The sequence below is a fragment of the Arachis ipaensis genome, chromosome B3 (assembly GCF_059453495.1).
Source record: "Arachis ipaensis isolate K30076 ecotype BB chromosome B3, ASM5945349v1, whole genome shotgun sequence".
Classification (NCBI taxonomy): Eukaryota; Viridiplantae; Streptophyta; class Magnoliopsida; order Fabales; family Fabaceae; genus Arachis; species Arachis ipaensis.
This window is the reverse complement of record NC_142438.1, coordinates 21832709-21849107: the sequence shown is the minus strand read 5'-3', so window position 1 is coordinate 21849107 and position 16399 is coordinate 21832709. Positions and strand designations below refer to the sequence as shown.

The following is a 16399-nucleotide window of genomic DNA, read 5'->3' as shown; positions in this document are numbered from 1 at the left end:
TTAAAGTTCATTCAAAAATCTTTAAATTGATATAAATTTTAATGAAAATTGATTTTTGTAGAAGAAGTTGTGAACGTTTAAAGTTTGGTATTTAAAACTGATTTCTGGAACTTTACATAATTCTGCAATTCTAGAATGGAATGCATATGTGAACCCCACCCATACGTGAGCGTGCCATTCTGTTTGGCACCTATGCGTACGCGAACTCTTGTATGCGTACGCAAGATGGGCAAAATTTTAAGTATGCATACGCATACACCATGTTTTGCTGAAAATTTATTTTTCTTCATTTTTAAGGGTTCTCTAGCTTTCCAAACTTCCGTAACTCATCTTTAAGACTTGTGGTTAATAATTAGGCCTAAGACTAGCATAGCTGGGTTTATGTTTGATATTTAATGGACTTATATACGGATTTTAGAAGACGGTGACTTAGGTTTGATATGTCAATTGGGTGGTTCTGTCTTGTGAACTAATGGGGGGCCTGGTGATGATGAACTTTAGATATTAATGTTGGATGATGAGATTGGAATGACTATAAAAGGAATTGTGTTACGAGATGTGATGTATTACTGAATTGTTATGATTGGTAAGTCGTTGTGCGCCTTAGACAAGGGTTGTGGCAGTCTCCCGCTTGTCTAAGGTAGCAGTGCCGGCGTAGGGGTTAAGGCAGTCTCCCGCCTACGTTGAGATGTAAGGACTGTGGCAGTCTCCCGCTTACATAATCTTTCTGCTGCTAGAGTGAACTCGGGCACTATAACTCACGGGGCGCAAGATAAAGTGTTAGGCACTAGAAATAGTGAGCAGGGCACTATAACCCTAGTCGTGGCAGAAAAGCGACATCCCGAGGATGTGTTGGGCTGGAATTTTGAACCGACAAGTGATATCACGAGCCAAATAGGATAAACATTCATCATTTGTATCTCTTATATGCTTGCTTTCTTTGATTACTTGAGTTATGTCTATTTGAATAACATGGCTAAATGCTAGTTGAATTACCTGCTATATATGTATATTACTTGTGTTTTACTTGGTTGCATTAAATGTGTTTTACTTGGCGTTGAGGAGGATCGGGAGGCAGTGGCGATGGGATCGCACGAAGGTTAGGTTGGTGAAGGCTGTGGGATACAGCGGTGTGACTAGTTTTAGTTAGAAATCCCCTAGGTTTAGATAACCCTGTTTATGGTTTATAGTTTAATTTATTTATTTTCGTTAAGGCTGAATATCTGTATCAGTGTGAAGTTCTAGGATTGCTTTTGGCGTCCCGGAACCTTACATCTTATATATTGGGCACTGTTACCGTACTGAAAATCTCCAGTTCTCGTACCATATATTATTGTTGCTTTTCAGATGCAGGTCGTAACCTACCTCGGTGAGTTTGCGGATATGGTGACAGGGCAGAGGAGGGTCTTTCTTATGCTTTATTTTACCTTACTTTTGTTGTAGTATTCTCTCATCTTTTTATTTTAGACTTTATGGCCTTAGAGGCTTGATTTGAGAGATAAGTTGTATAAGCTGTTTTAAACTTTCAAAATTCTTTTGTATTTCAGTTTGACTAGCCGGCCTAAACTCCGCAGGCTGTGACTAGTCCTCTTTTTGTATATCATATTTATACATATATCTTGTTTAATTTAATTATTAACTTGTGTATCTTGGAGCTATCTACAAGGTTTTATATATGTTATGTCTTGTTATGTCAGTATGTACGCGTTTAGTTATTGTCTCATGTGTGAACGCTTCGCGTTTTTGTAATTCTGCTTTATACGACTTTGAGCTTTATTCCTTCATCGGGCTTCTAGTTATATAAATTCTTGGACACATATTATATATTATAAGCTTTAGAACTGTCGTGGCACTTTGTTATCTTTTGCTTTACGGCTAGAGGTAAAGTTTAGGGTAATGGAGTGTTACAATATCAAGTTTGTTGAGCCTGAATATATCTTGATCATGTGTCTTTATGTTGATGCTTTTATCTTTACCAGCAACAATTCAACCATAATTGCAGAATTCAGGAAGATTATGATAAAGGACTTTAAAATGATAGGTATGGGCTTGATGTCTTATTTTCTCAGCATCAAAGTCATTCAGAAAGATGATCGAATATTCTTTTCACAGGAGAAATACACAAATGATATTTTGAATAAATTTAAGATAGAGTACTCAAAACCAGTTCCTATTTCAGTCGAAGAAAAGTTTAAGTTATTGAGAGAAGATAAAGGAAGAGCAGTAAATCCCATTTATTACAAAGGTTTGATTGGAAGCCTAAGGTACTTGACTGCAATTAGACCAGATATTATGTTTGGAGTTGGATTGCTTAGCAGATTTATAGAGGAGTCTTGTACCAACTATTTGCAAGCTGCAAAACAGTTTTTTCGATATATCAAAGGTACTTTAAATAATGGTATTTTTATGAAAATACCAATGAAGTAAATCTTGTCAGTTACACTGATATTGATTGGGCTGGAGATATTGAAACAAGAAAAAGTATTTCAGGATTTGCATTTCATCTTGCTTCTGGTACAATTTCATGGTCTTCGAAGAAACAACCAGTAGCACTCTCTACAACAGAAGCATAATATATAACATCAGCAAGTTGTGCAACACAAGCAGTTTGGTTAAGAAGAATTCTTGAGGAATTGAACGAGAAACAAAGTACTCCAACAACGATATTCTGTGATAACAAGTCAGCTATTGCACTTTGCAAAAATTCAGTGTTTCATAGAAGATCAAAGTATATTGATATTCGGTTTCACAAAATTAAAGAATTGGTGAATGAGAAAGAAATTTTAATTGAGTACTGTCCTATTGAAGATCAAGTTGCAAATATTTTTACAAAGCCGTTGAAGACTAAGTTATTTTACAAGTTGAAGAAGATACCTGGAATGATAAATTCTACAAGTTTGATTAAAGGGAGGCAATGTTAGATAAAATAAATCAACTTGTATCCATCTCCATATTAGAATAATCATGAATGATCATGAGAGATAAACAAGTTACCAAATTGGATAAAAGTACAAAAAACTAGAAGACTCCATACATTACCAAGTTGTTAGAAGATTTGAAAATTTACAACTCATATGATATTTTCTACAAAATCCTAGAAGAATCATGAATTGAAAGTTTTAAGTTCATGATTAACCTTAAAAAATTTTAAGCAAATTTGAATAAGAAAGTTGACTAGTCAAAGTTTTTACTAGTTTCTTGAACTATTATAACTACTACTTAGTTGTTATAAGAATTATTATTTTATTTTTTTATATAAAGGCTTGAATCCCGTGTACTTTAATCATCTCTCCATATGAATAAAAATGTATTAGTTATTAGAAATTCTCTTATACTTTGTGAGTGTATTGTTAGTGAGTTTGAGAGCAAAAAAAAGGTGATAATATCATTTATATGAGTGAATGATCGTATTGAGTCACATAATTATTGTTAACAAATTATAATTAAAGTGGCTAAATCAATATAGTTAATATAATTTTTAATAAATTGATTTAAGGTCGTAATTGAGACAAAACGCGTTCAATTTGTTTTGGAAAAGTATAGGGTACCAACATATTATCTGCCAACTTCTACCAACTCTTATTTATAATTGTGTTTCATGGAAGTGTGTTCGTGGATGTGTCTAATAATTAATATATTTTAAATACATATATAAAGAGACACATCCAGAAAATATATCTATAAAGACACTTCTATTAAACACCGCTATAAAAAAGACATTTTTATTAGACACATCCACAAACACACTTCCATGAAACACAATTATAAATAAGAGTTGGCAGAAGTTGGCAGATATGCTGTTGGTAACGTAGCGGAACCGATTTATTTTTCATTTGGAAAGCACCATTGTGTTTTTGCTCAATATTGATATTGGGGGTATTTTGTCATTTTGTGGGTACAAGTTTCAACAGGTGAAAGGTGTGATGAGTTGGTGTCACCAGCGGCCTGGCAGAACCATGGCAATACGCGGTGGCGTGCTGCGTCAGAAACCCAGCTAGCTTTGCAGAGATCCTCGCACATTTTCAAGGAGTTGTAAGTGCTATGCAACACGGGGTGAGCGTGTTAGGGATGGTCTGCATACAGCGTACAGTTCCTTCTTCCAAAAACTAGCGACGCAGGGCTGAAGCTCTTTAGATAGAGCTCAACCCTCCTCCCCCCCCCCCCCATTTCATGCTTTGGTATTGAATTTGAGAGAAGAAATCTAAAGTGAGGAAGAAGAAGAAGAGAGTTAGTAGTGTGACTCCTTAGTAGTGTGTTTTAAAAAAAAGAGTAATTATACATAAAAAAAATTATTAATTTGTATTAATAAAAAATGGTACGTAATTATACGACACTTAAAAAACATAATAATTATTTGAATGAGTTGATAATTTTTTTCTTGTAATTTAATTTTTTAATTTTTTTAATTTTAATTAATATTAACTTTTTTGTGTTAATATCAGATAATGATACATATTTTAATATTATTATTTTTTTATTTAATATTATTATGTTATTTAAATTTGTAAATATTAAATTTAATAAATAATATCAGTTTTTGTATATTATTATTTTATTTTATATTTGTTAATTAATAAACAAAGAAATAATATAAATATAGTCGTATAAATTTTTTAAATTCCTTGTTATAATGTGATTATTTTTCTATAGATTTAACAAATAATTTAAATATTAATATTAATGAATTTTTTTTATTTACAAAAATAAATAAATAATATGAATATCATAATAAAAATTGTTCAGATATTTGTTATGATAATTATTAAGGATAATAATATTATGGGTTAAGTACTGAAATCGTCCTTAAGGTAAGGGGTGAAAATCAAATTCGTCCCCGACCTTTTTTTGTTATTAAAATCATCCTCAACGTTATAAAACGTTATAAAATCGTCCTTTTTACCAATTTTATTTTTTTTATTACCAAATTATCCTTTATTCAAAAATTATAAAATAAAATAAAAAAAAAGAAAAGAAAGGCTGAGGGAGAAAGAGAATCGGGGGAAGGGGGAAAGGGGGGACGAGAAAGAGAGGGGGGGTGGGGAAAAAGGAAGAGGGGAAGGGGAAGGGGAAGGGGAAGGGGGGAGGAGGGACGGCGCCGGCGAAGGGGGGAAAGGGGAAAGGACGCGGGGTGGGGGCGGGGGGAAGGGGAAAGGACGCGGGGTGGGGTGGGGGAAGGGGTGTGGGGGAGGAGGAGTGGGAAGGGGAAAGGGGGAGGGGATCGCCGCCATCGCGCCAGTCGTCGCCATCGCGTCAGTCACCGCCGCGCCTTCGTTGCCGCCATCGCGCCAGTCACCGCCGCGCCTTCGTCGCCGTTCCTCGCTGCCTCGCCGCTTCCGCCTCCGCCATCTTCTCTCCTCGCCGCCGCCACCGGTCTTCACATACGCCACCGATCTTCGCTGCCGCCGCCACTGCTGCACCGCCGCCACTGATGCACCGCCTGCCCTGCACTGCTACACCGCCGCCACTTCTTCTTCTTCTTCTTCTTCTTCTTCTTCTTCTTCTTCTTCTTCTTCTTCTTCTTCTTCTTCTTCTTCTTCTTCTTCTTCTTCTTCTTCTTCTGTAAATTAGATTTTTGTTGTAGAATTTCTGAATTTTTTGTGAATTATTGCTGAGTTTTGATTATTGCTTATTGCTGAATTTTGATTATTGTTGTTGCTGAGTTTGTTGAATTGTTGCTGAGTTTTGATTATTGTTGTTGCTGAGGGAGGGGGTTACGGGAGTGGGGTGAGGGATGTTACAGGAAGGGGGAGGGGTTGGGGGGGGTGAGGGAGTGGGCTGAGGGGGGAGGCAGGAGGGAGTGAGGGCGAAGGGGGGAGTGAGGGAGGGGGGAGGGCGAAGGGGGGGAGGGGTGGGGGTGAGGGAGTGGGCTGAGGGGGGGAGGCGGCAGGGAGTGAGGGAGGGGGGAGGGCGGAGGGGGAGGGCGGAGGGCGGAGGGTTGAGGGGTGGGAGTTTGGGGGGGTTGTTTTAATTTTTTTAATATTATTTTAAATTATTTTTATTAATAATGAAGGGTAATATGGTAAAAAAAATAAAATTGAAGTGGAAAAGGACGATTTTATAACGTTTTGTAACGTTGAGGATGATTTTAATAACAAAAAAAGACCGGGGACGATTTTGATTTTCAGCCCAGACCTTAGGGACGATTTCAGTACTTAACTCTAATATTATTGTATGTTATTTTATTTTTTATTTATGATCATATTTATATTATTTAAATTAGTAAGTAAACAGTATATTATAATATCTTTTATTTTATTTTTTATTTATGTAAAGTAGTACAATTAAATTATTATTATATTATATTTTATTTATTTTTTATTAAATAAGTATTATCTTCATTTATTTAAATTAATAGATATATTTAATGAATAAATATATTTTTGTTGTACCACCGTAACAAGAATCTTATAGTTTGTAAATTGGATTCATTGGAGACGTGGAACCTGATGGTAGAAGACGCTTTACAAGCAACGAGATTCTACCATGTTTCTAGAATTGGGGTGATAAGAGAATTTTACCCCTTACTATCTATTTTGGTGAAAAGGTAGAGGCCGGAGACTCACACCTTTGTATTGTCAGTGAGTGAAATTACCGTGACATTGGAAGATGTCGCTCATATATTTGGCCTACCCATTGATGGACAAGTTGTGAGCGGCTGGATAAATAGTAGTGGCAAATTCCTACAGAAACAGAGCATTGCGATTTTCGGCTACAAATCCGTTGTGAATAGTTCCACTAAATCTTATATAAAGCTAGTATGGGTTCCCCGTATCAGAGACACAGAGCCATTTGGAGACTTTGGAGTCTATTCAAAGATACGTGAGATGACAAATTTTCTGTTCACTGGGTTCGACCCTATTTGTGGATAAGTCGACGGCATATGCCCACGCGAAGTATCTACCGTTGCTCTGCGATTTTGAGCGAATCCACACTTACAGTTGGGGGTCAGCATCTTTATAGGGCACTGTGTTGTGCATCACGGTATGATACTAAGGAGATGAATGGCCTTCTTAATCTTTTGTTTGTTTGTGCATGTGAGTGAATGCTATGTATTGCGCCCGTATCAAAACAGTACCTTCCAGCGGCTGACATACTGGTTGCTCGGAGGTAACAGTTCCTATTTTAGTTGTGTATTCTATTGACGATGCATATTTGTTTGACGACACATTTTTTAATTTTTTTAATGTTACGTGTTTTAGGTGGAGTCATTCTGGATGAATCGCAACGTGGTTATCAAAGACCACAGCGTCATTTAGGCAGGAAATAGACTACATGAAGGAGGTAAATGTTTAGGATTTGTATGTGTTAATATCCAACACTAGTATTAGGGTTCTAATTTTTTAATAATATGTTGCAGTTTCTGTGGCAGTTGTACAAAAGATTGATCATACCCGATGAGTTACATGGACACCTTGAGGTGTGTGACACCGTTGTTCTGTTATTGTCCTTCGAGTGTGTCGAATGGCACCCTGCGAACCAAGTGATGCGCCAGTTCAGGTATGCACACCCCGCCCCGAAGGTAGCAAGAGTCATTCTACCGGAAGAGCATTGCATGACTCTTCGCGGAGTGCAGTTTCATGACTGAAGAGTTTTACATGCGAGGTAGATAGCGGAATGGGGCATCCGTCGTAACACTCGGTTGCGGGATTGGCATTCCCTTCCAGCTTGGAATGATCCTGTGAAATCGTTCCCATGGTGCACGTGTGGTTATCGTTGTATCTGTGTATCTCCCAACAACTTTTTTTTCGTATCAAGCTGGCTCGTATAAGCCAATCACACCCACGCCCATACGTCTTGCATTTTGCATAGAACGTTTATGACTCAGACTCATGCACATTGTAGTCAACTCCTCTAGAGATAGTGTAACTTCTAATTGCTGCAACGATCGACTTTGTAGAACTATATTCCATTCCGATCTTGAACTCTCTATCTTTAAAATCAGCAATATCTACACAAAGCATAAATCATCATTCATTGATCCATCCAAAATATAAATTAAGAAAAATGTATTATTCACTTACCACGTACCTATGTTTACATATTCCGGAAATTCCGGTGCATGCATGGCGTCAAGATCCAAGTTACGCATAAAATGTGAACGTCCATCGGTTGACTAACTGCGGGAGGAATCACTACATTCTCCACTGCTGCCTCAACTCCCACATCACCATCTTCGTCTTCGTGGCCGGCTTCATAAGCAGCTTCGAAGTCCTATTCCTTGTCACTGTTCATTCCTTCGTACACTTCAACTCTATCATCCTCTATATCTGAATCATTTTGAATCTTATCTGCCACTACGTTTTCAAACTCAACATACAACTCAATTTTTAGCTGTCGCATCTGAGTCTGCCAGTGCATATGGAACATATTCTACATACTCGCTTCGTCAATGATCGGCATAATATCAAACTGTATTAGACTACCAAAAACTATAACGGGATTCTGGTATAGAATACTGCTCACTCTCCTTAACATATCGTTCTCCACGCTTTGACAGAGACCGTTCTGAAACTCCATAAACATCATTGTACATGGAACCACAAACAAAAATGGATTCTCACACACAATTCTCACTCTCTTATGAGTATTCCGTATAATCTCACCGTTGCGATGCACTACCAAATTTGCGGTAACCTCTATCACACCAGAAACACACTCAAACAACTCTTTTCTTCGCAATGAAATGATATCGAACTTTGCTTTATATAGGGAGAGCACTCAACACGCACATCACGTGTTGCATCGCCATCGAATCAGAGAGCGGCATGTCATCAACACGCCCCCACGTGTTGAAGCTGCCCTCAAATCAGACATCGACACGTCAGCAAGACGCCCTCCCTATGGTGTCAGTTCGCCCTATACGTGCTGCATCAGCACGTCCTCACACATTGAATATATGTATCTGACATGTCCACCAATATACAAATACACCAAAAACTTCTATTTCCATTAAAAACATCAATAAACTTTTCATATTATAAAAAAGGATTTAGATCCTCTAAATTTTGAATTTTACTTTAGAGAGTAAAGTTTGATCTCTCACCTTTGAATGGTTTCTCTCTCATATTTTTTCTTGGATCCATCTATGAAATAAATGGTAAGAGATCAAATTTTACTCTTTAAAGTGAAATTCAAAATTTAGATGATCCAAATCCTATAAAAAATGGCCACAAAACGCTCCCAAAAATAAAAAATAAAAAATTATGAGTTTGATAAAAACAAAAAAGAACCGTGGGGCAATTTGAGTTTGTTAAAAACAATAAAAAAATGTCAGGAACAATTTATGTTTATCGTAAAAATTAGATAAAGTGACCCAGAAATAATTTCTGCACATTACACGCATGTAAAACACCAAAACGTACCAATTTTTAGTTAAACGCTAGATATGCTGCCATAATAAAAATTATTTCCTCCATTTAAGATGCTACATAAAATGTTAATAGAGAATGTTAAAATGCCAAAAGTCAACGATGAACAAAATCTCATTCGCAGTTTCCCACTGACTTCACAGTTTTCACATATGGAGCTCTATGCATAGTGAAAGCTCTACCTCTTCTGCAACCGTTTTCGTACGGAATCTCGGGTCAGTAAAATCAAAACATCGTTTTCCAAGAGCATTTCACCTTCCAAAGTTACAAGCCTCGCTTCGCTTTGCTTGCTTTCTTCGTTTCAAACATGAAATGACCAACCTGACCTCCCATTACGCGCGCAAATGCGGAATTAACGCCTTAACTACCGGTGGGACCCACAGTAAGTCACTCAGTGGCACCCTTCCGTAAATAACCGTAAAGAACGCAGGACACAAATGTCAAAACGATGGTGCATTTTTCTTCTATAAGAAACCCAAAAACCCTTTTAACGGTTTCACTCAATAAACCCAAACTCAGTAGTAGTCCCCTGAACTCCCCCTCACACTCTTTGCGCCACTTAAGTGTCGGCAACGCCCACAACGACACCGTTTTTTTCCCTCCTACTACCAGGGGTGGCGCGCCCACACATTATTCTTACAAACACAATGCCGGACTACCGTAGCTTCGCCTCGTCGAATCTGAGCTTCTTATTTTTGTTTAGCATTGTGTTGAAGCTCATGGTGCCGTGTGCGGCGGAGATACAACCTCAGCGCCATGCCACCGACCTACATTGGTATCCGGGGACCGCCACGTGGTACGGTGATCCCGAAGGTGATGGCAGCACCGGTAAGTTCCTTCTCTCTGGCATTATTACTTGCATGACTCGCTGAGTTGACTCAACGAGTGTTATCAGTGAATTTTTGCAGGTAATTGTGATTGTGAGTGAAAAATATGAAGGTAGAAGCAATAAAATTATGAACATAATAATGCTAACCACTTTGAAGTCACATGATTTTTACTATTCAATTGTCGAATGTCCGCGAATGGACGTTTTCACTTTTTACTGTTTTAATTCCGCGTAAATGAGTAAATACCGAACTCGTCCATATAATTACATGAATTCGTCAGTGATGTAATTTGTTATAAATTGGCGGTTGTTAGTGACATTTTGTGGGTAATTGGGGAATTCAGGTGGAGCATGTGGGTATGGGACCATGGTGGATGTGAAGCCATTGAGGGCGAGGGTGGGGGCAGTGGGTCCCCTATTGTTCATGAATGGTGAAGGGTGCGGCGCGTGTTACAAGGTGAAGTGTGTTGACTCATCTATATGCTCAAGGAGAGCTGTGACGGTTATTATCACCGACGAGTGCCCCGGCTGCCCCTCTGACCAAACACATTTCGACCTCAGTGGTGCCGCCTTTGGCCGCCTCGCTATCGCTGGCGAGAACGGCCAGATCAGGGACCGTGGTCAAATCCCCGTCATTTACCGAAGGTCAGCATTTTCCATCTCTTTTCTTTTACGAAGTAATAAATTTTAAGAAGGTTTATTTGATGATCAACTTTTGTGATTAGTAGCTATCAAATAATTATCAATGATGATTTAATAGTGTGAGATTGGTATGAGATTTTATCCAATGGCTCACCTTTCTCTGCTGGTTATATGCTGACCAAAATTCAATAAAATTACTGGTCCATAGACTTTTTCATATTTTATTAATGTCGCAATATTAATTAAAAAGAAATTCTAGAAGATAATAAAATTTTATTATTTTTACAATTATTTTTAATTATTAATTATTAATTTAATTCATTTAGTTTATTAATCTAATAATATACTTTGGTTTATATTTTTAAATATTAATAATTAATTAATAATAATAAATAATAAAAATTTTGATAATCTTTTATCATTTTTTTAATTAAATATTTATATAAAATTTAAGGATCTCCTACCCTTATTGTTTAATAAATAAGAACTCATAAATAAATTTGTTTTTCATTTTTGAAAGGAGAAGAAAAACAAAGAATGTTTTGTATTTCGGTCTTTCCATTTTTGACTGCTGAGTTTTTTTTTCCTGTAAATTAAATGGAACTGGTTATTTAATACTGGAATTGTTTTCTGATGTTTCCTTTATTTCTTTAGCCATGTTGTCAGGTCACTATTAAAATCACTCACTGCCAACATTTAGTTATATTGATTCACTTTATCTGTTATTCTGTATTTATTGTATTTGTTATTCTTGTTAAATTTCTAGCTTTATCCCTCGTATAATTTTATATAAACTTTACATGACCATGGTGTAAAAACTGGCAAATAAAATAGTTAATTAGACATAAAATTTTATTCAATTAATTTCTTAACAAAGAGTTAAAAATATTAAAGGTTTTTTCTGGGAGTTTGCTCCAGGCCTTTTCCCTGCTTGTGTTGACCCTTTGACTAGTTCTTTTCTTTTCTATAATTTTCCCAAATTTAACTTTTGACTGCTTTTGTTAGTTTAGCTTTTCTTGTAGTATTTACCGAACTTTTCATGTTGTATTTTCACTGTCCTGTGTATTTCTCTATATATTGGAACACTATCATGTTGAATCTTGATTGATGCACCTTATTATTTTGTAGATTAAAGGAAAGGAACATTTTGAAAAAATGTCAATTTGTGTAGTAAACGAATTTTGTTCTTTGATTGTCTGCAGAACACCATGTAAATACCCTGGAAGAAAAATTGCCTTCCATGTCAATGAAGGTTCCACTCCTTTTTGGTTATCACTTCTTGTTGAGTTTGAAGATGCAGAGGGAGATTTAGCCTCCATGCATATAAGAGAGGTATGCATTATCTTCCTTTTGCTATTTATATGTTATTTTTCATGCTTTTAATGCTTATTCCTTAATTATCTCAATTTATATTTACATGAACAATAAATGTATTAAAATATGAGGGAGAACGAGTTTAAATAATTGCACAAGAGAGAAGCATGAGCTTCTGTTCAAAGAACAGATGCTACTACAGCTAGCCTCGATTATTTATCCTTTTAAGTACAATAATTTATTGAGACTTATCATATATTTTATAGGTAGAATCCACACTTGATTTATTTAAGTAATAAAGAGCAATGGGTTGCTAATAGTCTACTACTAATCTGAATCTTTGGAATCCTTGGAACACTGCTTCTTGAAAAGTGTTTCAGATTTGACCAAGGGTAATTGGCCTAAACGTGAAATTAAGCATCGTGGTCACTAGATTTCTTTTTTTTTTTTCCCTGATCAATGTAAAAAGGGAAATGTAGAAGAATAGCATGTTAATATGTTATGTTAGTCCCATGTCCAGAATGGACAATTCACATTTACAAATGCTGCGGACGTGTCTCCTTAATTCATGTGCCTTTTTTTTTCTCACCACCTTTTTCAGTTTAGATTAGATTATCTTGGCAAATTTTGCAATCGCAATTTGCATTACTCTTTTCTTTCATCTATATTAAATATGATATCATTATCATAAGGTCATTCCTGATACGCATAATCTGGCACATTGGCATGCAATATTCCTTTTGTGGTGCTTTTACTGTATGCTCTTATTTTGGGACCATTGTTGTGTGTTTCATTTCATACCTCTCCCCACTGAGTCTTATCTAGGGACATAAAGTTAATGCATAGGACCATAAAGTATTTTTAGGTTTTGCAATCTTATTTGCAATTTGACATAATAAATAATACAATTCTCTACATAAGATAATAATAGATATCTCTGCTCACTGAGAAATTATTATTGAATAATTCTTATACTGTTCTTTGAGGTAAGTGGGACCAACCCCAACTAATTTTATTTGCAAATATTCACAGTAAATAAGTAATTATGTTTTTAGCATCTGTATCATCCTATGCCACTCTAACATTCACTTTTCATCTTAAGTTGTGTTCAGGAAGTAATTTAAGACAAAAATAGTAAAATACTAGGACAATGGAGACATAAGACAAAATGCTGTGTTTTCCGTCATTATTTTCCTTTTTTCCAGTTTGGGTAAACAATAAAAATTGGACAAATTTCATTCAAAACTAAAATATTTTACCTATTGTCATATCTTTTTTTCTAAAAACAAAAACAAATTTGTGTCTTCATATTTCTATTTTTAGACAATTACTAAATAAGGCTTTAAATTTTAATGTGACTTCGATACCAACGATCAAAATTTTGTTATTCACCTTTATTTTAGATTTCAAGCTATCACATAGTTTTTAATAGTACTGATGGTGTGTTTTCTTGTTTCATTTGTGGTTGGACTTTGGTATTGGCAGGGAGGGTCAAGTGAGTGGCTGCAGATGAATCATCTATGGGGTGCAAATTGGTGCATTATTGGGGGTCCTTTAAGAGGACCTTTCTCAGTGAAACTAAGCACTTCCTCCGGAAGAACCCTCTCTGCAAGAGATGTTATTCCTACCAATTGGGTTCCAAAGGCCACTTACACTTCTCGCCTAAATTTCTACGCCTAAGGTTCCTTCCCAATCTTGGTAATTAATCATCACTTCTTTTTTTAACCTGGTTATAAAACTTGGTCAACTCCCACAACCCAAAAAAATAGTCTTCATATGCCTTCTTACGTGGATTTCCCTTTATATGTTGCCAGTGCTTTGCACAATTTTACTATTACAATAGTTTTTCACTTGTTTCCTTTTTTTTCACCCTTTTCGTTTTTCTTTTCTTTTTTTTTTATAAGAAAAGTAGCCATTTGGACTTTGGAGTGCATAGGCATAAGCGGCATGTATCCAAAGGATCCTTTCTCCCTTTTCTTATTTATTATTAATTTTTTTTTTCTCAGTTGTCTTGATTGATTTTGTATACCTACCTTTCTGGTGTGTGTAATTGTTGGTAGTAAATGTCATATGTAGCCCTCTCCAAAAGAGGAGAGAGAGCGTGTAGTGTGAATTGCGTGTAGCACTGTGTGTGTACTGGGTGGGCCTGTTGGGCTCTTTAATGAATATTTATTTTGTGTTCTTGAATCTTGATTCTTGAGTGTCTATGTTTTGCCTTGATGATCATGTGTGAAAAACTGAAAAGTGCAGCAAGTGGGGTCTTATAGCTCTGTTATTTTTATCCTTTATATTTTTTCATTGCACTAATTAATTTCCATGTTGACCAAAAGAAACAATAATGGACACGGATTTATTACTACTTGTATATATTAAACTAGGAATTTTTGGATCAAACATTTTTTAAAGTGACAGAGTTGGTAGAGTGATAAAAGAAAGAATTAATTTTTTTAAAATCAAGAGAATGGGATTCCTATATGATAAAAATTACAAATTTATTGATAATTACAAATTCAACTGTGATTAATCTGTTATTCTATCACTTTATTAATTTTCTTACAGGATTTAAATTCCGAATTTTTCTACTCTATATTTAATTCATATCATGACCATAAGCAACTTTGTCTTCATGGGAATTTGGTTGATGCTACCAAATATAAATTACGCATTAATTATACTTGCTAAATTTTCATAAACTATTCGCAACTATTTATCATGCGAGGATTCCTTCATGTACTGCATGAATTAAGAAAGTGGAAAACACATAAGCATGGGATTCTGTACCACTACCAACAGTTCAACACTCCTCTAAGTTAAGACAAAGCATAGACCAAAAAAGCAAAATTGAACGGTTGGCAAAATTTTAATTCATGAATTCTATAACTCTGATGAATTGTCAATTTTAATGGTAAATTAAGGAGCCAGTGTGGTCCTTGAATTCCTTAAGAAGAAGGACTATATATTGATTGGAAAATGTAATTAATGAGTATGTGATTATGAGAGTTCAATATAACCTAATTGATGACCATATATAACCAAATTTAAAAGCGCTGCTTTTATAACGCCTATGCTTAAATAATGCCTAGCTTGCTTTTGAAATTGGAAAACTAAATGAAGAAGCGGGATAGATATTGGAGGAGAGAGCTTTGCTAGAGTTTCAACCTAAGAAGAAGATCTTGTTGAACATCTTGTTGAACGGAGTACTAAGAAAGTTAAAATTCGAGATAATATTGAGCTAAACCAACCGTCTCGCGATATGAAAACTTTAAAATCGGGTGATACAAATTCCTCCGTAGTCCCTAAAATCTCCTATAAAAAGTCCTTCTTAACCCTGACTGGTAAGAGTCTTGCAGGAGGACCGGAGGACAATGATGATGGCATGGCAGACGATGCTCCAAATCCTAAGGACTACTGGTATGAAGAGAATAATAATCAGAATGGAGATGACAATCCGTTCAACCCCTGTCCTATGATTCCAGTTTTTAAAGAGGAGTTTGAAGACTGGTATAGGTCTTGCAAAAGTGCCTTCATTATCAAGTTACTGGGCAAACGAGTGAGCCTAGCCTTTATGAAACAACGCCTTAAAAGAGATCGGGTAAGAAAAGATTCAACTGATTTTATTGATATGAACCTTGATTACTTTCTTCTTCATGTTTCAGACGAGAAAGATTATTACCACGCTCTTATGGAAGGACCTTGGATGGTTTCAGGGCATTATTTGATAGTTCAAAAGTGGAGACCATTTTTCTTGTCGTCAGAGAATGTGGTACGCAAGATTGCGGCTTGGATCAGTATCCCGAACCTCCCTATTGAGCTCTATAATCAACGCTTCTTATGGAGGGTTGGGTCAGCTATTGGACATATGCTTAAGATTGTTGCACTACATCTATTCATTCTCGAGAAAAATTTGCTAGAATTTGTGTGGAGATTGACCTTGCTAAAAAATTGGTGTCCCGTATATCTGGGGAGCAAACTGAACATTGAATATGAAGGCCTTCATCAAATTTGCTTCTCTTGTGAAAAATATGGGTACAGGTCAAACTTTTGCTATGAAAATCAAAGAGTTCAAGATCAGCAAATTCCTACTTCTGAGAAAAGTAAACCTTCCGACGATGGCCAAATTCCAGTGAGTGAAGGTGATAATAATGAAAATAATGGAGAGCAAGATTCTGCACGTGATTTTTGCATTGGTTAAGCTCCCCCGGATTTTGGGCTGTAGATGTTGGTAAAAAGACCCATGAGGAGAAAG

The 16399-nt window shown here is 36.1% G+C and overlaps 1 protein-coding gene across 1 annotated transcript; it reads left to right on the top strand.

The window, feature by feature from the left end:
* The first annotated feature begins 9807 nt into the window (after nucleotides 1-9807).
* LOC107629877 (expansin-B3) lies at nucleotides 9808-14340 on the top strand. Its single transcript, XM_016332814.3, has 4 exons — nucleotides 9808-10196; nucleotides 10542-10842; nucleotides 12042-12171; nucleotides 13639-14340. The coding sequence occupies exons 1-4, from the start codon at nucleotides 10016-10018 to the stop codon at nucleotides 13831-13833; spliced, it is 807 nt and encodes a 268-aa protein (XP_016188300.1). The 5' UTR covers nucleotides 9808-10015; the 3' UTR covers nucleotides 13834-14340.
* The last annotated feature ends 2059 nt before the right edge of the window (nucleotides 14341-16399 follow it).

Coding starts and splice junctions, on each gene's coding strand:
- LOC107629877 (XM_016332814.3), top strand. CDS start 10,016: ATGCCGGACTACCGTAGCTTCGCCTCGTCGAATCTGAGCTTCTTATTT. Junction 10,843..12,041: donor ATCCCCGTCATTTACCGAAG/GTCAGCATTTTC, acceptor GATTGTCTGCAG/AACACCATGTAAATACCCTG. Junction 12,172..13,638: donor CCTCCATGCATATAAGAGAG/GTATGCATTATC, acceptor TGGTATTGGCAG/GGAGGGTCAAGTGAGTGGCT.